The following is a 27,154-nucleotide window of genomic DNA, read 5'->3' as shown; positions in this document are numbered from 1 at the left end:
TGGGAAGGGAAGAAAGAGGATAGCCCTCATCTCTGGGCGAGGGCAGGACAGGTACCTACAGGGCACGTCGTTCAGGCTGACTGTAACAGGAAGAAATAAAGAACAGTGGCTCAGAGCATGGCTTCTGGAATCAGACAGACTGCAGGTGCACAGCGTAGGTAAGCCCACATTCTCATCACTCACTGGTATCACCGTGATCTGACTCATAGGGTCCTTGGGAGGATTAACTGACGATGTCTGGGACACACCCAGCCTTGCCCCTCAGGTAGGAAGTACTCAATAAACATCAGCCGTTATCAATCCCACACTAACCCCAGAAAAGAGGCGTTATTACCCCCAATCCTAAAATTAGAAATGCAACCAAGGGGCAGAAAGGGAAAGCAATCTGGCCACAGTTACATACAGCTTGTCAAGTGGGAAGGTGGGAATTTCAGACTCTGAAGTCCATGTTCTACACCAGAAGGGGAGGAGGGAGGAGAAACAATAAATCTGCTTTATGAAACGAATGACCCTTTTGGAACATGCCATCACTCTGTGCTGGACCTCCCTCTGCACCTGGATGAGCAGTGCCCAGGGCAGAGGCCGATGGCCTGAAACTCACCGAGTCTGTCCCCGTGAGCACGTACACTGACTTCAGGAGCAAGTAGCCATCCTGATCCACGTCCCCCTTCCACCACAGCAACTGTCCAGCTGCCAACCGAGCTTGCTCTGGAAGAAAGTGTCACCAGCAGGACATACAACAACCTGCCCACCCAGCTTCCCCTCCATCCAGGGCCGCTCTTCCCGGGAGATGTGCCTGAGCATCTGTAGAGGACTTTGGCATCTTTCTTACACATCCCCAAGGCCACCTGCGTCTCTACCAAACGTTCCACACCTTGCCAGACTAATCTCCTTGGAAGACACCCTTTTTCGTGCCACCGTCCCTGTTTAGCAACCATCAGTGGTTCCTGATTGCCGATGAGTGAGAACAAGCTCCTTGGCTATCAGACTCCCCACAATCCAGAATCTTCCCCTACTTCCTGGATCACACAGTCCCTTATGTTGCAAGAATTCCTGAAATCTATACCATGCTGAGCAATTTCTTCCCCTTAGAATTTCCTCCTGACCCTCAGCCCTCAGCCACTGTGAAATTCTGCCCTGCCTCCAGGGATCAGCGCACATGAGGGGAAGAATGCAAGTCAGGAGGCCCCACAAGTGATGCACGCTTTGGCCTCTGTATCTTTTCAGGACCAAGAGGTCCACTGAACACACAGGTGCATCTTCAATCCTAGCACTTCCTCTGAGAGACCACGGTCCCCTGTGTGTTGTGTGTGTGTGTCTGTGTTGCAGTGTGTCTGTGTGTGTGTGCCTATATGTATCTCTGTGTGTAGTGTGTTTCTGGGTGTGTCTGCATGTGTAGAGCGTGTGTCTGTGTGTAGTTTCTGTGTGTGGTCTCTGTATGTGTCTGTGTGTAGTGTGTGTGTCTGTGTGTGTAGTATATGTGTATGTGTCTCTGTATCTCTGTGTGTCTGTGTGTATCTGTGTATAACATCTGTGTGTAGTGTCTGTGCATGTGTAGCATCTGTGTGTAGTGTGTCTGTGTCCATGTATAATGTATTGTGTGCAGTGTGTGTGTTTCTTTGTCTATGTCTGTGTCCCAGAAGTAGCAACACTGTAGCTCCATGCGAAAGCAGAGAGGGGCCAGAGAGACCGGGGAGGGTGTGCAGGGCTGTAGCTCCATGCGAAAGCAGAGAGGGGCCAGAGAGACCGGGGAGGGTGTGCAGGGCTGCACTGCTCTCTGTAGAGGATCTGCCAGCACCTCCGTACTCTTACCCGCAGGCTTCCCAACAAGGGCCTTCTGGAGTTGCTGGGCAAGCTGGTCAGATACATCTTCAGCCAGCCTCTGGAGACTGGGAAAGCAGATGATCCCCACGGAGTGTTCCCAAGCCTGAAGCAACAGATGGGACTTGGTCAGAGATGGCAATGCCACAAGCAGGGCATGAGCACCACCTGCCATGCTGCCCTTCACCGGCCCAAGCTGACAGCTCGACTTCCTTTCCCAGGTGCATACAAAAGGCCACCACGTCACTCACCCTCACAGCCTCAACCACTATCCCTACACCAATACCTCCAGATCCTCTAACTGCCCAGACATCCCCTTGAACATGAGCCCCTAAGACGTCAAACACACAGAGCCCAGTCCACCGCCTTCCCCAGAGCTTGCTGCATCTGGCATCGGTGGATGGCCTTGCCAGGTGCCCGCTGCCCCCATGGGAGAACCAGGAGCACCTCTCCAGATTTCTCCCTTCCTCGGCCCTCATCCAGGCCCTCCTGTTGTTCCTCATATACAGTTTCAAATCCTGTATAGATATCCCAGTTTTAGTCATTCAATTACTTCCTTTAGATAAATTCCAAAAAGTGGGATTGCAAGTTAAAGTGTGTGCTTTTATTTTCTAGTACTTTGGTACATATTACTAACTCAGCTTCCAGACAAAGTTAACCAGATGAGACTCTCCAGGCCTCCTGGGAGCGGACAGATTTCTCCACACCCTCGGCAACACTGAGCATCGCTGTGCTCTTTCATCCTTAATAAAAAACTTCAGAAGTGAAAAAATATCTCATCTCAGTGGCAGCCTTTTGATTCCTAGGGTGGATAACCTTTTTTCAGGTTTCTTGATTGCCTGTTTCTTTTCTTACCCTATAACTTTATTAGGGATTTTACTACTATATATTTAAAAGAGCTCTTTGTACATAAAAAATGTTAGATGGGCCATAATATAACTTCAGTTATTTTGAGTTTGTCATTTTGTCTTTTAATTTGCTGTTGTTTGGTTTTAATATACAGAAATCTGAAATTCCCATGAAATCAAATTTCTCAATCTATTCTTAAAATTTCTGGCTTAGTTCCAGGCTTAAAAGATTCTTCTCTAGTCCAGCTTGTTGTTTTTAATCTCTTCTTTTACAATTTCCTTAAAATTCTTTCTTATCTGCCCTTTCTGTATTTCTATCCCACCTAATCACCTTTTTCTGCAGTCTTTTCCCCTTATTATGTAGGATACTATTTAGTAGAAGTCAGGAGTTTTAAAATTCTGTTTGAAATGCCAGACTTATTTCAGAATTTCCTCCCTATTTCCGTAATAGCCCTGTTCGTAAGTCTGCTTTTCAGCCAAGTCGTTGGGCAGATGGACTTTTCAGTTTGTTCTACTGTGTTGTAGAACTGGCTAAGTAGGACTGGCTAAGTTTCGTAGTCCTGCGATGAGAAGGGCTCATTCTAGACCAATGGTCAGAGTGGAGGGACTGCCCTTGGTCCAGGACTTGAGTTCTCGAGAGATTCCCTGTCCCTGCTTCCCACCAGGAAGGTCAGCTGCTGCGCACATTCCGGGCATCCATGGCCTCCATGGAAGGCAGTTTTGCTGCCCTGCTTCTACTCAGCATCACCCACCACCCACTTTCACTTAAGCTCCTACTCGAAGACCTGAATGAGTTCTTTTTTAATCTGAGCTCTTCCATCTAGGAAAGATAAGGAGAGCTTCAAAACCCAAGAGGAAAAACATTTTTAATGTGTGTCTTGCTGTGGCATTATGTTTGTTAAAAATAAAAGCCTTTAAAAATCTTCCCTTTATTAAAAGATACTATAAACAAAGTGAAAAGGCAAGCCACAAATTGGGAGAAAATATTCACAATGCATGCCACTGACAGAGGATTAGTATCCAGACCACTAAAAATAGATAAGACAAAAACAACCTGCTTTTTTAAAAAAGAACAGAATAGACAACTGAAAAAACAGGTCATTTATGTAAGATGAAATAAATAACAAATTATTAATGATCCATAAAGTGCACATTGAAACCTCAATATTTTTATACTTTTCGGGTGGACAAAAATGAAATACCTGACAATACCAAACGTAGGAGAATGGGAGGGATCCTGGAACCCCCATGTACTACTTACGGAGTATCAGTTGGAAGAATCTTTTGAAGAAGGGTTTAACCTGATCCAACAAAGTAACAGGGGCACACACTCTACCACCTGGCAATTTCACTCCTAGGTGTATTCCCTAAAGAAATGTTGGCACATGTACTGAACCGGAAACATCTGTGTGGCATTATCTGTGGCTGTGAAAAACTGGGGAAAAAACTACCGAATATGCATTGATAAGACAATGAATCATTTGTGGTATATTTATATAATAGGATACTATATAGTACTGAAGAAGAAATAGCACTAGATGCATCAACATGGATGAATCCCAGAGATAGAATGTTGAGTGGAAAGAGCAAGTTGTCAAAGTATATTACAGTATGAGTCTATAAAAACCTGTAAGACTAGATTGAATGTTACTGATGGCGGTATATGTAGCTAATAGAAGTGAACATCCACCCAGGGAGTGAGGCACCCCAAATTCAAGAGAGAGAACCCCATTGGAGGAAAAGGGAGGGGAACAATCTATAGAATGTGTACACAGGGAGCTTAGTTTATTTGAAATGTTTTATTTGTTATATACTGGTTTGTGAGTACTCATGTGTTTTGAGCAAAATTTTACGTGGATCTGAATTTTTTTCTACCCTGTAAATAGACTTGGTTGGCGTTTGCTTATGTAAATTTTTTTAAAGTAGTGGGTTAGAACTTTGCTAAAACAACCAAAATGCTAGATTACTGTTAAACACTGTTGGACATAGCAGACCTCCAACACATACTTGATAAGTGAATGAAACGAATATGAAACCCATGATACACAGTAACAATGACTAAATGTTTTGGGCCTCGGTGCCATGCCAAACACTTACACTATGCATTACACTTCCACGCATTAACTCCACTAATCCTCACAACAAGCCTTTGAGGTTTGTACTATTATTACGCTCACTTTACAGAAACTGAGGCTTAGCCGGAGTTTAAGAGAAATCAGTTAAGTGGCAGAGTCAAGGTTTGAATCATTTCACACACACATGCACATAACCAAAGTAGCATTCGCACTTCTACAAAACTTATGGCTGCCACCTGCAAGCCAGCTGCCACTCAGACATGTTAATCCCTGGAGAGAAAAAGTCCATCCTTTTGGCTTGGAATTTCTCTGGCAAGATGATTTCCTTCCCTAGAAATGAGAACTCTGCTATGATGTATTTCTAACAAATCCCTGCAACTCCTCCCTGCACTGACAAACCCCTCAAAGACCAATTTGCAGGCAGTTGACTCAGAAGCATCTATATCGTCTCTGGAGCAGTGGGACTCCAGGAGGCACTCCACAATAAAGCAAATTGGGCCACTGTGAGCTGAACAGTAATTGTACTCTGAGCCAGATCTCCCAAGGCCCAGATTCCTTCCTGGGACCTCAATGGGCACTTCTGGAAGCTGCATTAACTCTTTCAGGCCACCGGGGTGCTGTTTGATGCACAGAGCCAATCATTTACTGAATGGTACCATGGGGACCCCAAAGAGTTAAGGCAGCTTCCAAAAGGCCCTAATTTTTTCCCGAACTGGGATTTACATGCTGGGAGAATATTGCTCAATATTTTTAAAAACTTTTATTTACTAACATTATCTAAGCTGCACCATCATGCCTCATGGCTGTCCCTTCACATGGAAGAAAGAGAAAGAAAATGATGCTCTGGTCTCCAAAGGAAAATAAAGAATGGCAAAGCTCTAGGGGAGATGAGAGGAAAAACCCAGCTTTTGAATGACAAAGAGAACATGGTTGGTATTCCAGCACGAACAAAATGTCATTATTACTCCATTACTGCGGAGTTTGTCAGGTTTGTCTTTAAGTGAGCTCAAAGCATTTCTGAGACTTTGCATGAAGTTTCCCTGCAAGTGTGATGCAGTGGACCCTCTCCTCTGTTAAAAAAACAAAAACAAAAACAAAAAACAGTGCATCAAAACTTCACTAAAATAACAAAACAGCAAAAGTGTTATTTCCCCAAGATTGGAATAAACCATGTTGCAGGTCCCACTCCAAGATGGGGTAGAGTGAGTAGTGGATAAAGAGGGGTATTTACGCTTACTCTCCCCTTTGGACACCACACTTAAAAATAATTGTTGGTCATCTTTGCTATTTTATTTAACAGTGTTTATCTTTCTTCCATTATCAGTTAGATCCACACTTGGTTTTTACAAGAATGATCAATCATACTCAACATCATAAACTCTGCACCATTGGCTGAGTCGTCAGCCTAGGAATGTGCACATATGCATACACACAAACACCAAAATACACTCACCTCTAAATACAACTAAGTTAGTGTTCATTTCAATCCCTCCATACTAGGAAATGGATGTATTCCTTCTTGTGTTACCCACTTTTCCAGTTACCTGTTGTGCATGACAAACCACCCCTAAATTCAGTGGCTTAAAATAATAGCAATCATTTATTTTGCTCATGGATCTGCAATGTGTGCAGGGCTCAGCAGGGACACCTTTTCTGTGCTCCACTCTGCTAGGACAGCTAATGGGAGCTAAGAGATCCACTTCCAAGATGGTGGGTGTGCTCACAGGGCTGGCCAGATGGCGCTGGCAATCAGCAGCAAGTGCAGCCTCAAGGTCAGGGCCTTGGATCCTCTCCACACAGGTGTTCACTCAGAACTACTTGGGTTTCCTCACAACATGGCAGCTAGACTCTAGGAGTGAGTATGCCAAGTGAGAGGCAGAAGAACCTGTGAGCCTCTTGAGGCCTATGCCTGGAAATGTCTCTTCTGCCCTGTTCCATTAGCCCAGTCGATACAAATCCATCTAGCTTCAAGGGAAAAGGATGAAGATCTCACCTCTTGAAGGGAGGAGTGTGAGCCCATTCACAGCACCTCTAATCTACCACATCCACATATTTCCCTTTTCTCCAATGTGGCCCCACCTCCCAGGTTGTCTATCTCAGACATTGGTAGATTTTACATTAATTGCTGAGGATTCTCTATTTTACTTTCTGCTTTCTCTCAAAGTCCACATTCTATGAATAAACCTTAGTAGCTACTTCTGTAGCTCTAGATTTCCGTATTTCTATTATTACAGGATATCTCTGCGTAATATGAGGACCTCAAGTGCTTTTCTTCCCCCAAAACTAGCACCTTCTCATGATTGCTAGAACACCTTCTTCACTTGGTGTGAGATCATACGATGGGAAAGGTTCTGAAAAGACCAAACCCCAAGGCTCTTGGCAGGAAAAGAACAACCGTCTATTGAGTCTTTCTTAAAAACACTACTCTGTACACCACAGAAGTCATTGGCTCTGTGTTGCTTCCATGTGATGAAATAAAACTTCCTCCTTATCTGCAACATCCTAGAGTCAGCAATCTAAACATCTTATGTGTGGGGGTGACATTCTTTCTGAGCCCAAGGGAAAGGTAAGGTCTCAACCAGGCAAAGCCATTGTCCAGTGAGTCATGAAATAAGGAAAGAAAAACCAGATCTGCCCTATCCTAGGAACCCCAGCACTGAGCAAGGACATCCAGTGGTTAATAATGCAGAGCTACAGCAGACTGCCCTGGTAACGTTCTGCTCCCAGCTGACAACTGGGGGACTTTGGCCAAGTTATGCAACATCCCTAAACCTCTCTTTCCTCATTTATAAAGCTGGGATAAAAATACTACCTACATCACAGCGTTATTGTGAGGACATGTAAACATTGGACGGAATGTCTGGCTAGCTAGTTAGAACCTGTAGGATATTACCTAGCTATTATCAGTGAAAGCAACTGCTCACCTGGGCATCAGGGTGCCTGAGTTTAAGTCTTGGCTCTGCCTCTTGCTAGTGTTGGAACCTAGGGCATCATTTCATCTCTTAGCCTCATTTCTAATATACAGATTGGTTAGTACAGGTCAAAGAAAGAATAGGGTGATATTAAAAAGAAATAAAAGAAAAGGGGAAAAAGCTAGGTTGGAAGGATCTGACCCTAAATCAGGACTGAAACACCCTTCAATGTGCCTTGGCTAAGAATTCCTTGACCTAACAAGAAGAGCGAAGAACCCTAGGTGAGGAGGGAACCTGCTGTTCTGGGTGAGAATCTCATTTCTCACTCTTCCCCTCAGGGTAGCTCCTTTTTTGGGTTCCAGTTTGTTGAGATTCCATTAGGTTCTTCCTTATTACCTAGACAGTAGCCAAAATGTTGAGTAGGTTAGCACTCCTGCAGCCACTCTTCACCTGAAGAGGCAGTGGGGCTGGGATTCACTGAACCACGAACCAAGCTCACCTTTGTGCTTGCCTAGCAGTTACTGCAGATTCAAGTATAAACAATGACAGGGATAGAGGAAAGTTCAGTGCTCTGTGTTTGGAGGAGTCAGATATGAGAGAAAACCAAACAGGCTAATGGGAAGTTCTTCTCTGGGAAGAAGATGCCAAAGAAGTAGCTCTGAGGGAGTCTGATGCACAAGACAATGCCCAGTGTCAAATCTCAAGACTCACAAGGCTGAAGCTTACCAGGTGACAGCAACTTAGGAGAGGCACACATAGCTGTCAACCTGATTCACCCAGCCCCAGCTACAACATAGATCCCCCTTCCAATCAGAGTCTAACTAATAAAGAGGCTGGGGGTCAGTAACACAAGACCCCACACCACAGGGACATGGCCTTTCTGAGCAGAAGTGACAATTCAAAATCCCTTGTGTGCATTGCTTTGAAACAAAGAATATTCCAAATCATCTTAATTAATTTTCTTTGGGCCAAAAATGAAGAGAGTCAGGTATAGAGTTGAGCTCCATCACACATGGGAGTTCGGGACTCTTTTGGTTGTACACAGGAGTCTCAGAGCCCAGGCAGGGTATGATTTCAATGACAACCAATACATGCATAAGGCTTTGATGTTAACAGCCACATTCCAGAAGTGGCATAACATTTTAGGTTCTGTTATTTCCAAGGTAGAACTTCATGGAAAACCTTAAAGAACACTGTTTTGTAGTTATAAAATTCACAACAGAGTGGTTACAAGCTTATCTTCTTACACGAGGGCCTATATTCCAGTAAATGTTCTCAAGCTTCATTTCAGGTTAGATTTGATCTGCACTACACCTGAGAAGAATCTCCCATCTTCCCCATCTTTCTTTCCACTGCCAGCTCTGAAGTAAGAAGGCTGAGCACTCTGGCTCTGGCAGGGTTTTATTAGTCAGAAGGCAATAGAAACAAAGTTTTGTAGGCATGTAGGACTTAATAAAATAATATTAATATTAAGGAAATTATGAGAAGCCTATAATATACTGCCTCTATAGGGTTTGCCAGAGGTGGGCTCCAGGGATCCAGAGTAGCAGATTGTGTCAGCAGTTTGGGGAATCGTGGTGACAGGAATCTCAAATGCTTCAATCCATGTGCAGTAAGTACCCTGGAGGCTGGTGGAAAAGTAATGGGAATAATGTCTACTTTCCATGAGCTGTGAACTTTATAATCATTGTCTTGTCTTACCCTCATGGTTTCTCCTCGAAATGCTATTAATTCTACTTTATGGATAACTGAGGTTCAGCAATAGTTGGTAACTTGCTCAATAGCACACAACTAATAAATAAGTGATGCAGCCAGGACTTGAGCCTTGATCTGTTTGACTCGAAAGCCCACATGTTCAACAACAGGGTCATTATGCCTCCATTATCGGGAACAGGACAGGGTTCGGGAAACAAAGACGAGTATCAAGGTTCACTTTCAATAGTAACACTTAAATATGGAATCACAAGCTCACATGCCTGTATGGTGACATAACATTCATTAGTAATATGGGTTGAGTAAAATACGTTGGAATGAGCTCTGAGGTTACCTGGGGAACCCCATAACCCTTCCCATATAACTGTCAGTATTAGGTCTACCAAAATTTTCAAGATAAATTAGAATCTGATTTTCACATGAAAGCTTTCCATTTTGAAAAAAAAAAAAAAACATGGCCACTAGTTCATTCTGAACCCCTGCAGGCTCTGCTCTGGGCCACACTCACCATGAGGGCAAACCTCTGTCTTCTTCACTCCTATAGCCCAGGCCTTAGAACAGAGTATAGGAGCTTAATAAATATTAGTACAACAAACAAACGAATTCTCAAATAAACAACAGGGAGGTGAAGAAGAATCAAGTCCTGGCACTTGGGTGCAGAGTCCTTTCATCAGAGCCCGAGCTGCCCATGTGGGTGGGAACGGTGCCACTGAAAACCAGCAGCTCAGTAATGGCAGAACTCATCCCCATCGCCAGTGACTTGCACTGGGGGCTGGGGACTGCTTATATTGTCCCTTCCATAAGACAAATTTGACCTGGGAACTGGAGTAAGACTGTCCCACCTCCCAGAATCTGGGGTTGTCAGGGCAGGCAGGGCTAGGGCTGAGAAACTTTAGCTGTCTCTCCTAAACTAGCCCTAGTTATGCAGTCTGTGAAATGAGATGAATGGGACTACAAGTTCAAAACATGAGGAAATGATGAATTAATGGAAAGTGAGTTATTTGGCAACTTTTTAATCCTAAGTATGGAATGCATCCTATAAATGTATTTCCAAGAAGATTCAAAGTCATCTTTGGAAACCCTTAAATATTACTGATGAATAAGTTAGAGGAAATATATTCACAAAGGTATTTACCAATGAAAACATGCCAAAGCCTCCATCTGCCATAGTCTACTTTCAAACGTGAGAGGCAGCTCATGTTCTTTCTGCTTTGAGTATTTTGTAGGTATATGCTTTTCAAAAATAACCCCAAATCCATAGTCAAGTAAACACTAAGTCCTCATAAAAAGTGCTTTCAATGCTACAACTAGACTTCAACTATAAGGCAGACCTCACTGGCAGGAGTATTGCTCCCAGACAACAAAGGAAATCCCTTGCAGCCAACCTGTCACCAGCTGCCACTAGCTAGAGTGCAGACCCAGTAGATATGCTGGTTTCCCTAGTGGAGCTGTGACCGGGATGTGAGTGAAGCTCTGGTGCTCTCCACTCATTTTATCTCACTTTGCATTATTGTTACTATTTGATGCAAGATATTCTGGCTCTCCCAGGCCTTGGTGCTGGCATCCCTGAGGTGCGAGGTTGCCAGCCACCTGTGTGACTCTTGTGTCAGGACATAACATCCTCTATTCCCTCCAAAACAAGCTGGCCTTATTTCTAGCTCCCAAACTGGGTTTGTGGTTGAACAATGTAATATTTTTTAACTAAAGAGACAGTATTACTCAGAAGCTAACTGTCTGTCCTTTCTAAGTCCCTCTCCACCCTAGAAATGGGCCTTACTTGTCATCTTTGGCATGTCACTCTTGCTAGGGTCTTCCCAAAATTCATATAGTGATGTTTTAATCTCTAAGGTAATGGTCTCAGGAGGTAGGACTTTTGGAAAATGATTTGGCTCTGCCCTTATGAATGGGATTAGTGCTCTTATAAAATAAGCCTGAGAGAGGCCCCTCACCCCTTCCACCACATAAGGCCATGGCAAGAAGACACCTTCCATGAGCCAGAAAGTAAGCTCTTACCAGACACTTAATGTGCCTTAATGTTGGATTTCCCAAACTGCAAACTATGAGAAATAAAAGTCTGTTGCGTCTAAGCTACCCAGTTTATGGCATTTTGTTATAGTGGCCCTAGCAGGCTAAGACAACTCTCCCCTGAGCAACCAATCAGAGTCCACTTGTGATGACATTAAAACCACCAACTTCACTGTGCAATCATCCCAGAAGTGTCCCAGAGCACCTATCACCTTACAGTTTCAAAAATAAGAACACTAACCTTCAGGAACAGGGGGAGAAGACTCAACAGGCTCTTCTGACGCTCAGTGGGGCTCTTGTGAGTCAATTGCTGGTATTCCAGAAACTTCCTTTCCAGCATGTCCCAGAGAGCTGCGGGGCCAGGGGACTGCCCTTCACGTGGGACAGCAAGCTGCCCTTCATTTTTGGTACCTGGATCTTCATTTCTGTCTTCAGCCTTTGAAAGATCTTCTGCCTCCATGCCGTGGCAAAGCAGATCTGAATTCAGAAAAAATAGAAGTGAACACTCTTGTCACATCACTTCCTGATGATTCTGGCCATGGATAAGGTACTGTACTCACTCAGCCCAGTTCCTATTGAAGATGGTTCCCCTAAGAATCTGAAACAGACTAAAATAAGGAATACTTTTTAAAAAGGAGATTCAGATTTAGACGTGATTAATACAAAATCACAATCTAGTGTGTGCCCAGCACTGTGGGATCTTATACACAGGACTCAGACAGACTCCCTTACAGCTACACAGACAGATGGGTGCCCTTATTCTCTCTAGGTAAGTAAAGAAACTGGGCCAAAGGCATATAAGCAGCTAGACATCAAGTTGAAATGCAAACTTTCACACTAAAGCCTGTTTGTTTGTTTGTTTTTTGGAGGGTGGGTTGTTTGTCTTTTCACTTGTTGCTGTTTCTCTTTTAAAAGGCTGCATACATAAAAGAGATGTAAATAGTTCACTGGTATTTGTAGAGGCACATAATTCTGTATCTAGAACTTACTTCTATGATGAGTCTGTAAGGATAGATTCCTCATTCTAAGCATTATTTGGTTTATACTCGATATTTTTAGAGTATTTTGTTCTCAAAATGACCCTCTAAGTCCCCAAGCTTACAGGAGCTCATCCCTAAGTGCACACAGGAGCAGTGTTTGCAAATCGGGAGCCTCAAGTCAGTAGGCACAAGAGCAAAAACTTATGTGATGAAAACAGCCAAGGGCCAATTCACCAATAAGTGACCTCCCAAAGGTACACACCTTCAAAAGTTGTCATTCAGTTATGACTTACACCATAACATAGGATAGTTTATTGTTTGTTTGTCTGGAGTTCAGTAAACTCTAAGAAGGGACAAAAATGTTCAGGCTCCCTGAATAAAAGCCCTCACCAAACTCAACATTACCACGTAGGAAGCCATCCAGGAGCCCAGCAGGCATTCAACAATCACAAGGTAGCAACCAGAGTGACATAAAGAAGTGGGTCCAGCAGTAGTGGGGTTACATCATGCTTTGCTTTTAGCCCAAACACACATTCCTTGCAGCCTAAAATGGGGTTTAGCCACACGTCACCGGCAAGGCTAACTGGCCCCTCTCTGAAACCTTCTCACTCTTTATGTGCAGAACCCAGCCTGCCCCTGACTCCTCTTCGAGCACACAGACTGCCTACTGTCTGAATTCATTTTCAGAAATCATTTTCTTATTACAAAAGCCATGTCAGTTCATTTTCAAAAACCAAGAGGAAACAAAAAATCAGGAAGAACATAATGCTTGCCCATACCCAGAAAACATGACTGCTGACATTCCAGCTTCTATCTGTGAATATATAGTTTAGTAAGAATACGATCATAATAGTGTTGAAGCAAACTTTATTTACACTTTTGCTTTTTTTGGGCACTGGGATGGGGTTTTGTGGGGGATTAAGTTGTTTCCTTTGAGGGGTTGACTCTAAGGGGCAGGCGGTGGGCGGAGTTGCTCACACCCCTCAGCCTCTTCCCTGATCTGGGCAGGCTCCTCTCTGGCTGTGTTCATTTATTCCTTTATCACCAGGACCTCCATTCTCCATTTGCATTTGCTGTGTCCCCACCCCATCCACACTCCCGCTTGGTGAGTATGAGTCCACCAGCATGGAACTTAGGAGTATGACACACAGCACCTGATTTCCATCTGCATACACTTAAGTTAGCAAATGCTCTTCTGTATCTTTTCTGCTCTTACTCTTTCACCCAGCATTATGTCTTCAGACTCCACCACGTGACTCTGTGTTTGTCAAGTTCATTTCCTCTAACTGCTGCCTTGTGTTCCAAAGTGGGCATCATATGCCTATTTTACTTGTTGGCTTTCTCAGTGATAGATGGCTGGATTAGCCACAACATCCCGTCCTGCACACAGGGCTGGGGTGGACATTCCTGCGTGGGTCCCTTCACTGGGCTCTCATGACTCACTCTGGATATGAAGGCAGGGGCAGCAGAACTGAGTCAAGGGAGTATGCCTGCTCAGTGCAACTAAGTTCCACCAACTAAGATGCCTCCAGAAAGCTGGCATCAGGCCATCTCCCACACAGCATCTGAAGGCTCCTCAGTGACCTCATTTTACCACCCTGCTTGGCATCACCCAGCTTTCCAGTGTTTGCAATCTGATTGAAGGAAAGAGATCTCGCATTGTCATTTTAATTTCCATTTCTCTAAGTTACTAATGAGTATGAGCATCCCTTTACATGCCTGATAGCCTTTTGGCATTTCTCCTCTGTGAATTAACTACTCATAACCTTTGCTTATTTTTTCTTTGCTTGTCTTTCTCTTGCTGCTTTGTGAGACTATATCTAGAAGCCAGTCCTTTGTTAGTTTTAAAACTTGCAGATATTTTCTCTCAATCCATTTTTTAATAAATTAGTCCATAACTTTCTTTGTAGTCAAAACAGCACATCATGAATATTTTCCACATTATTTAAGATCCTCAACACCTTCATTCTTAACGGCTACATGGTGGCCATAGAGTAATGTTGCTTGTTTATTGAATAAGCCCTTACACTTAGGCACTTAAATGATAACAAATTATTCAGTAATATAAAAAAAATACTGTAATGGCAATTCTCATGTCTCAGTCTTTTACATATATTCATGATAAAATAACAAATCCTATTCCATTCCTGAATTTCTAAAAGTAATTAGTTGGATCTAAAGGTAGATAAACTTTCCAGCCTCTTGATCCGTATTTCCAAACAGCTGCTCCTGAAATACCGATCCTATCAAGGGACAGAGAGTCCTTCTACATAAGCGTACAAGAGCTTGAGCTTCCCTATGTGTAATCTTTTTTATTATCATTTTTTTAACCCTGATGATTTGACAGGTAAAATAAAATCAAAAGAAAGTGCATCTCTGTTGTTTCTCACTGCTCACTTGCTGCAGAGTGAGGAGCTGAGCATGTTTCCATCTGAGGCTCGGTCTCCTTCAGAGCTCCCTGCAGCTATTCTGGAGTCAGATTCCAGTGAGTTTTCATTTCATGGGTTCCTTGTAAGGAGGTCTCAGCAATTCCCATGGCTCTGATTACCCCTGAGAGCCACATATCTACTAAACATTAGATCTGTGAAGGCAAGGATATTGTGTCCATAGCAGGGGCTGGCACAGAGTAGATTCTCAATAAAATGTTATTGAATAAATGAATGAAAGTATAAATGAATCTGTGAATGAATTAACTTATGTGCTGATGGCACCCAAATCTCAATATTTCTCTCTCTAGCCTAGACCCCTCTTTGGAACAAGTTCATTTTTCCCACTCCAAGATTTCTGCTAGGATTTCCCCAGGACTCTGACAGCCACTATGTCCAACCAAACTGCCATTCTTAGCACCAATAGAGTCAGCCCCAAGCCACGGTAACAGCAAGCTTAGTGTTGTCTCTACCATATAAAGTTCATTTTGTGGCCACATCTGCAGGTTCTACTAACTGATTCCATCAGTAAACCATGTCTGAGGACCTGCTAACATGCCCCGTCTTTAGGACCAGCAAGTGGCAAGTCAAGTGAGTATCAGGTCAGAATATGAAACTGCGATGGGTCGGAACTTAGCTGGAGATCCAGAGGAAGGATCAGAAACCTCCCAGCTCTCCTCTGAAGTGTGCAGAAGCCACGTTTACTGAAGTGAAACACTTGACTCACCTTCACTTGAATCGACAGAGATTTTTGATAAACAAGAATTTCTAACAAATGCGGACCTGTGAAATTGCGTGGCAGCAGTATCTGACTCAAATGCTAAGTTGCAGCTGCCCTACCTCCTGCTCATCTGCTGATCATGCCACACCTGCTTCAGTTTTATTTGAAAAGAGAAGGAAACAGGGAGTAGCCTTGCAGGCCATGTGAAGAACAGCAAGAAGAAACCACTCTAATCTGTCTCATTCTCAAGAAGTGCCCCACCTGCAAGCCAGTAGCCTCTTCTTTCTTTTTTTTTCTTTTTTTTATGTGGTCACTGGAACTTTTATTTTATTTATTATACTTTAAGTTCTAGGGTACATGTACACAACTGCAGGTTTGTTACGTATTTCTACCAGGATTTCCCCAGGACTGCTGCACCCATTAACTCGTCATTTACATTAGGTATATCTCCTAATGCTATCCCTTTCCCCTCCCCGCTTCCCTCGCCCCACTACAGGCCCCGGTGTGTGATGTTCCCCATCCTGTGTCCAAATGTTCTCATTGTTCAGTTCCCACCTATGAGTGAGAACATGCAGTGTTTGGTTTTCTGTCCTTGCGATAGTTTGCTCAGAATGATGGTTTCCAGCTTCACACATGTCCCTACAAAGGACATGAACTCATCCTTTTTTATGGCGCCAGCAGCCTCTTCTTATCCAGAGTGAAAAGGGACCCATTGGGGCTCATGGTCACTGTGGGAGTCCCAGGCAAGGCCAGGGTGAGGGTAGGGCAGTGAAGGAGGCACTCACCTCTGCACAAGATTTAAGGAGGTGCCAAAAATGATAATTTAATGCAACAGTTATAGAGATCAGTTAATGCCAAGAAATCCGTGATGAACAAAATATCAAAATTTTAAATAAAAACAGATCCAAACCTGTGCTTCCCAACCATCCCCCAACTTCACTCCCCACTGTGGGAACTTGAGCTCAGGGCACTTTTCACAAAAATCAACCTACTAAACAGACACCACCTCTGGGCCTTGGCTCCTGGGGATTCTACTCTCAGCCGTGTATGGCTCCCAGCACAGACTCTGGGGCCAGATTGCTGGGGTTTCAACACAGTGGGCTTAGACAAAGTGACAAGACTCATCCCTGCCTCAATGTCCTCATTTGTAAAGTGGGGATGACAACAGGTCCTCTCACAGGGCCCCTCTAGCATGAGTCAGCTCGGCACAGGTTACTGTTAGGACTGGGGAAATACGTATTTACTGGCACCTACTTAGTGCAGGCATTTACATGCATCTCTTCATGTAATCCTCCTAATATCCAGTGACAGCAAAGCTAGCAGCCTTCATTCACAGCTGGTACTGAGGTGGGAGCAGAGAGGTGACTTGGCCAGGGTCCTTTTGCCAGTCGGTGGCTGGAGCAGAAGCCCCCAGGTCTGTAGATAGCCCAGGCTTTGCTGCCCAGCACACCCCCAGCAGTGCACACAGGCAGCTGGGCTCACACTGTGGTTGCTTGGGGCCGAGGATGGGGAGAGGGGCTTGGCAAACTACTACACACGGTCACACAGGCTTGGGGAAGACTTGCTACCCTGGAAAGGTTCTTGGACAGGTGGGCTTTTAGGGGAAAGGTTCAGGAAAATGTGGCCTTGGCAGGGCAAGAGACAAGGAGGCTGCAGGGGAGTCCCAGAGCCTCCAGGAAAAGACAAGACCACTGCTCCCTCCTGTCTGTGCTGTGTCCTAGCTTGGATGGGGTCAGGGCACATCTGTGACCAGCCCTGCACATCTGTGACCAGCCAGGTTGGAAGCTCTGCTTTCCTGAGGCAGAAACTTGCCTTCTCACATAGCCACGAGGCAGAGGGGGCAGTGGGGCCAGGATGGGAGTGATAGGCAGGGGTCCAAGTCTAACTTGGCCCCTGTGGTGTCTTAACCGAGTCACTTCCCCTCTCTGGGACTCGGCTTCTCCTCATCCACATAGTCCTGGTGATTCCAGTCCCTCTCTGCCCTTCGTGCATGACCAATGGAAAGAGGTCCAGCATAGTGAGGCACTGAAGGGCTGCAAGGGCCCCCACAAGGGCCCAGAGTCTATGGGTTATGTATATGTAATGGGGTCTCCCCTTCCTCTGTGTCATGTTCAGGGAACCAGATGGTGAGCCTGCAGGCACCCGAGAGGAAGGGATTCCCTGTGACCTCAGCAGCACCAGTGCTGGGATTGGCCATGCATGCCCCCAGGTCTCTGGGTGTCACTGTCCACCCTCACCCTGCACCCCACCCACCCTGCAGGGATACATAGCATCATCAGAGCTTGCTCTGCATTGTAACAACCCACACCAGGCATTCTGTGCACAGCTGCCCCAGTGAAGGGTAACATCTGGAGCATGAAGCAACTGCTGGGTTGCTGATATTTGGGCTACTAAGTAAACATTTTGATGACTGTTTTCATCACTGACGTTCTACTGAGTGATTTGCAGGGTTGGGAGTCTCAGAATGTGAGATGTGATCTAGCAGCCCTTGGAGCTAAGATGCCAAGAAGCTGTTCCCAGGAAAAGCTGCCCCGGAGCAAGAAGACATGTGGAATGACCCAAAGGGGTAGCTTGGGACTTAGTGCCTTCTGCAGAAAAGCTGGGTCCTGCAGACAAAGAGTTGCTTTGAAAAATTAAAGATTAAAATTCTTTCACCATTTCTTGTCAGCCTCTGCAACTATTCTCATTTCCAGATTATAAACTCCAGGTGCAGAAACTGCCTGTTTGCCATTTCCGTAATGGGCCATGGCCCTCAGGCCTTGGAGCTGGGGAAGCCTCTAAACCAGATGATACAGAATAGAATAGCGGCTTAGCATGCATGGCCGTAAATGATCTGTTTTCCTCTCCATGCAAAAGCCAGTGCCTCACTGCATGTCAGCAGATCCATACACTCTTGCCCCTGTTTTCAGTAGAGTCTTGGCCTCATTCTGGAGCGCTCCAAAATAAATAAATAATAAATAAATAAGTAACAAAGCCATTCTTGTTCCTAAAATACGTTCAGGGTGGGGCTAGTCCTTGCTTCCCTCTTCCCCATGGTTTCATGTCAACAAGGAGACCTTACAATCTAAAACCAAATTAAAAGGGGTAGGGAGACAGAGGTGATGTACTGTGAACAGTGTTCACATCTACCTGCACAGCTGACACTGTCAGAAATACTGAGGATGGACAACAGCATCATCGTTAGGAAAATGACGATTAAAACAAGATGCCAGGACACACCAATTAGTATGTCTTCAACAAGCAAACAAAACTTGACAATGGCAAGGGTACAGAGCAACTACCACTCTCAGCCTTGCTGGTGGGAATGCAAACATGGCACTGCCACTTTGGAAGGAAGTTTGGCAGTTTCTGGGAAAGTTAAACATACCCCCAGGAATTCTGTCCCTAGCTATTCACCCTGGAGAAATGAAAATTTATGCTCCTACAAAAACCTGTATATGAATGTTTCTAGAAGCTCTATTCATCGCTGCCAAAACCTGGAAAAAACATGAATGCCCCTCACAGAATGAATGAATATACAAACTCAGGTCCATCCATACAGCAGAATCCCTCTCCACAGTACAAAGGAACACATGGCTAACATCCACAGCACCCCGGATGCATCTCAAAGGCCTTCTGTCAGCTGATAGGAACCAACCCCAAAAGGCTACCTACTGTCATATTCAACTTAGATGACATTTTGGAAAAGGCAAAATTGTTGAGGACAGAAAATAAGATCAGTGGTTGCCAGGGATGAGGGATAAGGGGATGACTACAAAGGCAGGACAGAATTTTGCGGGGGACAGAAATGTTCTGTATCTTGAAAGTGGTCAAGGAGGAGTGTGTGGGCTTTGGAGTCAGCTGCACAGAACTTGCTATTTAGCAGCAGTTCTGAGCTATGGAGCTACTCTGAAGCTCTTTTCAGCAGCTAACAAATACTGCTAGTATTTGCTGCCTCATGCGGTGTTGCTGTGAAGATAAAGAGAGATGATGCAGAGATGAAAATGCAGAGCCACTATGAAGTACGCTCTCAGGAGGAGGAGTTACTTGGTGGTGGTCACGTAACTGTCTACATTTGTCCAAAGTGTGCACCAAAAAAAGTAAATTATTTTTATGTAAATTATATTTCAGTAAACCTGACTTTAAGAAAACATGTACCGAGGTTGAAAGAGAACTAATGGAAAAGCCAGAGGTGGGGATTTTAGTCCCTTGGCTTCAGCTTTTATCACGTACAGTGGGGATAGAAATCTCTATTTAATCAAAGTAGTGACTTCCCTCCCTGAGAGCTCACTTTACAGTGGCTGTGCATTTTCATCTCTGTATCATCTCTATCTCCACAGCAACATCCCACGAGGGGGTAAATAGTAGTATTTCACAGGTGCTGGAAAGAGCCTCAGAGTGGTTCCATAGGTTACCACGGGGCCACCAGCCAAGTTCTGTGCATCTGACTCCAAAGCCCACACGCTCCGCCTTAACCATGCTTCCTCTTTCTTCAGGATGCCACCGGCTGGGGACAGGTCGAGGCGTCTGTCCACAGAAGCCACCCTCAGATAAGAACTCACTTAGGGCCCTTCCCTGGCCTCTGCCTCCACGTTGGTCAAGTGGGGAGACTGTCCTCTAAGGTCTCATCCACTTTTGCATCCAATTAAAAAGATTATGTTTATAATTGATTGTTACATCAAATTGGTTGAACTAATAGATGAGGTAGGTCAATTATAAAAAGTAAAATCATACCCCAAAGAATTGAAAGCAGGGACACAAGCAGACACGTGTACACTCGTGTTCCTAGTAGCATTATTCCCGACGGCCAGAGGGTGGAGACAAGCCAGTGTCCAATGAGAGATGAACGTGTAATCAATGAAATGGAATATTATTCAACCTTTAAAAGGAAGACAGTTCTGGCACATGCTACAAAATGGATGAACCCTGAGAGAATTACACGAAGTCAACTAACCAGTCACGAAAGGACAAATGCTGTATGATCCATTGATATGAGGTCCCTAGAGCAGTCAAATTCATAGAGCCAGAAAGGAGAATGGTGGTTCCCAGGGGCTGGGGAGAGGGGTGCATGGGGAGGTAGTGTTTAATGGGCACAGAGTTTCAGTTTTGCAAGATGAAAAGGTAATGGAGCTGGAGAGTGCTGATGGTTGTACAACATTGTGAATGTATTCAGTGCCACTGAACTATACATTTAAAAATGGTTACGATGGTGAATTTTATGTTATGTTATTTATAGATTGTGGTATGTACTACAATTATAAATTTATAAATAAAATTGATAGATAAATAGATAAAAGATAAAGGAAGAGGAAATAACTCATCCTGTTTAATGACCACGGTAAAATCAACAATAGTAGCATCTATTGAGTGCTAGCTCCACACTGGGTCCCCTGCCGAGGGCTTTGCCTGCCTAACTTGATTTAATTCTCCCAAAAGCCCATGGCCCAGGAACTGTCATGAGCCCACACACTCCCAGCCCCAGGTGGAGATGAGATGGAGGCACGGTGCATTTACGCAGCATCCCTGGGCATGCTCACGCAGCTGGTGTTTTCAGGAGTGAGAATTCCCTTCTGGGCCAAGGCTTCAGTAAACATTTGCCACACAATGGCATTGTGTTGGAGGGATTATGAAAAGCCAATGACAGAAGCTCTGTGTTCCACACCTGGGTTAGTTCCGAGCAGGGAGGAACACCATTGTAAACAAAGGGGACACAGATGAGACCCAGAGACAAGATCAGAGAAATTAAGAGATAGAAGTAGCTTGGAGGACATAAGGCCCTGAGAATTTGCAGAAACTGGACAAGAGCATTGGAGCTCCTGTAGGATGTGGTAAGGGGCCCCCAAAGCACAGCGTATATAACGTACAAAGCAAAGGAGGGAAGTGTAGGTGAGGGGACTCATGTCAATGGAATGACAGCCTCCAGCCTTTCCTGTGGGCCCCTGGGGAAAGAGCTGATCTAAGACCCAGTGCTCTGAGGCTCCCTTTGGGATGCTTTGCCTGCTGATGGCCAGCCTTGGGGTGGTGCTTAGAGGTGAACCTTCAGCCTAAAACCTGCCTGCCTGGAGAAACTGTTCTGAAAGCAGTAGTTCTAAAACTTCAGCACGCATCAGCATCACCTGAAGAGATCGTTAAAACCAAATTTCTGGACCCCAGCCCCAGAGTTTACAATTCAGTAAGTCTGGGGTGGGTCCCAGAAATTTGTATCTCTAAAGAGTTCCCAGGAGGTGCAGAGGCAGCTGGTTCAGGGACCACACCTAGAGGACCACCACCTGAGGAGTAGCCTTGGAGAGGGACTTTGGAAGCAGAAGAATCCTATCATCTAGGTTTTACCTAGCATTACTGCAAGCCCTGATCACCCCTCACCCTCAGCCCAGACAGTGGACCAAGAGGATGTAAACAAAAAGCGCAATGTGAGAGGCTAAAGTGTCTTAGGCGAAGCTGGAGTTTAGCCTTGCTGGGGGTTTAGTGTGTGGCAGGCAAAACTGGAGTTTAGCCTTGCTGGGGATTTAGTGTGTGGCAGGCCAGCTGCACACTTGCACTGTTCAGCCTGCATGATGACTCCATGACGTGGATATTAGGGATACCATTTTCAGATGAGGAAACTGAGGCTGGGAGCAGGAGCCTGCAGCTCACTGAGGTCCAGATCTGTCTGCCTCCAAAACCTCTCTACCACTCTCCCTCTGAGGTTGTCTAGTTCCTCCAAAACAGGAGGCCCTCCTCTCCCAACTCTCCACTGTGGGGAAAGTCCTTGCCCACGTCGGTGATGTATTAACTGACAGCAGGAGCCCTGGTGTGTACGCGTGTGGGGTGTGAAGGGGACAGGAGGGACACTGGATGTTACAATAGGTCCCTGTGCCTCTGCCCCTGCTAGCTCCAAAGTCCCCATGCTTCAAGCCCCAACACTGAAAGCTGTGAACACTGAGTGTGCGATCTCCTTCTCTGCCTGCTATCTCAGAGTAGCTATGACCAGGCCCCACCCTCTTCCCCACGGTCACCCTGAGAGCCCTGTCCACAGACATTCTGCTCCCTCCACCTCTCACTTCCCTCTCCTCACCTCCCAGACCTCACCTGCCCCTGGGGCAAAAACCAGGTGAGTGTGGCTGTCTGTGGAGGAGGAAATGGAGACGTGGCAGGGGCTGTGAGCCCAGCAGCATGTGCTGTCTGGGGCCGCACGGGCCTGCTGGGTCTATAGCACATTTCATGAGAGACCTCTGATCTCCCTCCAGAGTTGCCATGGACTGACTTCCAACTCTCAGCAATCCTTCCCTGAGTCTCCAGTCCACTCTGAATATTTCAAACTTGCCAGCCGCCACAATTGTGTGAACCAGTACCTTCAAATAAATCTCTCTCTGCCTACACACTTGCACACATCCTATTGTTCTGTTTCTCTGGAGAGCCTCGGCAGATACAGCATGGCTGTCCAAGATAAAGCCTTCCCCTGCCAGACCTGTCCACATTTCCCATCAGTGTTTATTGAACCAGTACCACTTGGCATGCACAGTGTTAAATTTTGCCTTCTTAGAAGCATGAGGCAAAGCAGGAGCCATATTTGGGGTTGTGGATAAACCCCACACCTCCAATTCGTCTCCCCCACTGAGAATAAATTGAGCAAAGACAAAGCATGATAGAGTTGACAGACGGCCCCTGAGAGAAAGAGGTCTTCAGTATCTTGCCAGAAGTGGGGTGAAGGCCTCTTGCCCCTCTCTGCTCCCCTGAGAGGCCACTGCTGCTCAGAAAGAGTGTTTCATGGAAATCTTGATCTGATCTGCACAGGCGAGGCCCACTTGCTAGAAAGCTGGGACAGGACTGTCACAGGGGCCTTGTCACTGCCACAGCCACAAGCCTCCAGCCCTGGCACCCTTGGGGGCAGGAGAGTGACACCAGAGTGCTTCAAATGTGCAGGAGATTGGTGTGATGTCCCAGGCTAGAAGACAGACATCGTTGGCAGGCAAAATTGGAATCCGGCGTCAAGTCCTGCGTTCTGGCTCCTGCTCCGCATGCCATGAGCTGTGGAATCTCAGAAGTGACTCTCCACAGTGCCAATCCTTGTCTGAAAAATGTGCTGCGGGAGACACCACGAGATGGCCTGTTGAGAAGCAGGTCACAGGAGGGGCTCTGTAATGGACAGCACATGCCCTCCTCGGAGGCCATCTCAGAGCCGGGGCACAGGACTGTAGGAGAACAAATGTGCGTGGGGCCATGGAGGACAGGAGAACCCATGGGGATGGAAGGGCTGCTCAGAGAAGGCCAGGCAGGAAGCAAGCTGGAGGCAGACATGCAGCAAAAAGGCCAAGGTGACCTGGGGACCATGGGACATGATGCCACGAGGACTCACGAGGGATCAGGAAAGGGAGATCAGCACGGTTAGACCTGGCGTTCTGGGTAATGGGGAGATCCTGGAAGTACTAAGCAGGAAAATGGCCCAGGAAACACTATTCTAGAAAGGTTGTCCTGACTGGCAGTAAACCAAGCCTGGAACAGGAAAGAGAAGAAGAAAGAACAGCCAGGAGGTACAGGGCCGTGATCACTCTGGTTAGAGCGATTGCCTTGGAAACGGAAGTAAGGTGGGACCTTATTGGAGATAACCCACCAAGATGTGCATCTGACTCCAAAGAGTCACACGTGCATCTTTGCCAGATGCACACCTGCACATCAGATGCCCGGTGAGCTTGGAAACAGAGCAGCCATAGCCCACTCAAGCCACTCACCAGACCACCTGGGAGGCCGTATTCCCCAACATTGTGACTTACTTCTACGTGGGCACCACGTGTAAGTGTTGGCTACAAGGTCTAAGGTGATTACAACATGTCCCCAGGTGAGGCCAGGGGCCAGGAAGACAAGGGAGGCTGAGACCGCCAGAGCTCTGTGATGCCCAGAGATGTGGGTGGCTCATAGAATATCACAAAGCAGGTCAGAAAGGGAGCTGAGAGCCCCTGCTAGGTCTCTACTGCTTCATGGCAGGGCCTGCTGTCCAGAGCCCTGACACTAGCTCCTAGGTTACCTGTGAACTGGGTGAGACCTGAGTGTTCCAGGCCCATCCTCAAGTAGCTCCATGCATCTAGGTGTGGGCCTGTTAGCCTGGGCTGTGTGACAGCCTCTGGCCTTGACTCATTGGTAAGCACCACCACCTCCCTGAACCTAGTCCCTCTGGCCAGGCTGGCCCCTCCTGAGTTCCAAGGCCAGGCCAACCCAGAGCGGCATCACACAGATCAGATTCAAATCCCAGCTCCACCTCTTCCTAACCTGTAACCTTAGCAACTCAGGCTCCCTCAACTTCGATGTCTCCAGCTGTAAAATGGGAACAATATCGTCCTTGCAACATTGCAGAAAGAATTAAGCAAGCCAACATATGTGAGAGGGTGTCCAGTACACATTAGATGCCCACAGAGTGCCCACTGCAAGGCCTCTTCTGTGTTCTGCACCTTGCTGCCTCGAAATCCTTAAAATCTGCACTTCCCCAGAGAGCCTGAGCCCCACATGGGCTTTGTAAGTGTGCTCTGGGGCCTCCATTCATCTTTGGGGTTCAGCCCCAGGGTCTGAGTCAGCTGCCCCAGTCTCAGCCTAGACCCTTCTTTTTGCCTTCATCACCTCCCCCTGGGCCAGCCGCTGAGTGTGTCCAATATCGGATCTCCTCACAAAGAGCTGGTTTGTTGGATGCCAGGACAGGGCCTTAGAGATGTGGGTCTGAGCATGGCCAGACAGGGCTGCACGTGAGGATTTGGCCACGGTGAGGATGCAATGTGGAGACACAAGCAGGAGGGCTACCTGCAAGACCAAGCCTGTGTTGGGGGATGCCACATCAGGGCCAGGTGGAGTCAGGGGCAGCCATGTAGACAGCAGGTGGGAGAGCAAGGAGTGGACCACTCAGGAGGTTCCCTGTGGGCCCTGCGTGGCCAGCTCCTCCTCAAGGGAGTGCCAGGAGCAGGCGCAACTGCTGGACTCATGGATAACTCCAGCAATCACCTCAGTGCTGCCCTAGGCATCACCAGTTAGTGAGTGTCCCTACTTCTTACCCGGGCCAAGGGCTGAGTGTGCCTGCAGGCAGAGAATGGTAGGGCCCAGGGCCCTACACCTGCTTCAAAGGACTCATGAGGAGATGGAGGCAATGCAGGTGTTTTCCAGAAGTTCAGGAGATCCCCTGAAGACTAAGATGAAGACTCCCATTGGAAGGAACTAGGCAGGTCAGCAAAGCTTCCAAGGCTCTCACAACTTCCTTTTTTCTGATTCTAGTCCACACTGGGCTCCTGGCCAGCACACACCTCTATGGTTTTGGCAATAACAACGGAATACAGGAACTCACAGTGTCCTGCGGAAGGGGCTGGTTCTGTATCTCGGTATGTGTACCTACTTCCACATTGCCAAAAACGGCCAGGGAGCAGTTCCCCTGCCTGGCCCCTACCATTTGGCTATGGTTGAGCTATCATGATGGGGACAAAGACCTGAGTTGGAGACAGCACAGGTTACAAGAAGCCCCAGCCCCTGTGGAAAGGCTCTCTAACCTGGGAGCCAGTCGGGGCTTGGTCTCCACTGAAATGTAAGAAAATATTCCCTTAGGTAAGAACGGCCATGGAAGAGTGACCATCTACTAACAGAGACATCAACATTCTCTACTTTTAGAAAACCAATAAGGTAGGCATTACTATTCCCACTGTACAGATGGGTAAAGCGAGACTCAGAAAACAAGTAATTTATCTGAAATCAAACAGCTGACAAGCATCAGAATCAAGGTCAAACCCAGGTTCCCTCTTCCAGCACTCAAGGCTGGCTTCAGGCAGTGGTCAGTGGTGGTGGAATATGCCATGGGGGCACCTCAGGTACTAGCTGAAGCCTTCAGTGTTGCAGGGAGTCCCTGGCTGGACTTGCATAGTTGTTGCTGACCCCCAGCCACAGGAGATCCAAGCCAGACTCGCTGTCTGCCCATAGCTACACAACAAGCTGGGAGGCCCAAAACAAGACTCTGTGATTGCACTCTTGCCCCAGAGAAAAGCAGATCCCTGGGAGCCTCAAGGATAAGGGTTCATTAGCCTTGGACAACATGGACACTCCTTGGCCAGCATTCCCTCCACAGATACCAGCACACTCAGTGTCAGTCAGTTGTCCTCCAGGCAAAGCCACTGCTCTACTTGGTGTGTTCTGTGTAGTGGGTCTCTGGATTATTAAACATGCAAGGAGCAGGATCACCCTCTGTCCACACCCTGGACTTCAAAGATCAGGGAGAGCAGGGGGCCAGCAAGGAAGCAGATGCAGTGGGACAGTCATTGGGCAGGGTGGTGGTGACTGTGGGGCAAGAGGAGGCTTGTGGCCCAGCCTGGAAAGGGTGGAGAAGTCTGGGAGAGCTTCTTAGAACATATGGCAGTGGTGGTGGACACTGAAGAGTAAGGACGGACCCTGGCAGTAAGTGGACAGGCACTCCGGGCAGCCTGAGTGAGTGTCTGGCAAATTGCACAGGTGTCCAAGAAAAAGCAGGGACAGGGGCTCAGGGGTTGAGTGAGTGCATGGTGAGAGGGCCCTGCAGAGAGCCTGGAGTGGCAGGCCAATGGACTTTCTCTTCTCTTAGGACTTTTCACCTAAGAGAAGAGAAAGGAAATATACTGCTAGCCACTGGAAGTAGGGGCTTCAAGCTCCAAGATGAGTCTCTTTGCTTTTCTGTGACT

At 46.5% G+C, this 27,154-nt stretch overlaps 1 protein-coding gene across 1 annotated transcript in view; it reads right to left on the bottom strand.

The window, feature by feature from the left end:
* Positions 1-27,154, bottom strand: part of WDFY4 (WDFY family member 4) — a 312,399-nt gene that overhangs the window by 276,724 nt on the left and 8,521 nt on the right. The window contains exons 2-4 of the mRNA XM_011950358.1: positions 11,636-11,871; positions 1,813-1,927; positions 602-708 (exon numbers count right to left, since the gene is read on the bottom strand). Coding sequence (XP_011805748.1) covers positions 602-708; positions 1,813-1,927; positions 11,636-11,854 — 441 coding nt within the window. The 5' untranslated portion in view covers positions 11,855-11,871. The remainder of the gene's footprint in view (positions 1-601; positions 709-1,812; positions 1,928-11,635; positions 11,872-27,154) is intronic.

The sequence above is a fragment of the Colobus angolensis genome, unplaced genomic scaffold, assembly GCF_000951035.1.
Source record: "Colobus angolensis palliatus isolate OR3802 unplaced genomic scaffold, Cang.pa_1.0 Scaffold306, whole genome shotgun sequence".
Taxonomy (NCBI): domain Eukaryota; kingdom Metazoa; phylum Chordata; class Mammalia; order Primates; family Cercopithecidae; genus Colobus; species Colobus angolensis.
The sequence above is the reverse complement of the archived record's forward strand: the minus strand, read 5'-3'. Positions and strand labels throughout refer to the sequence as shown.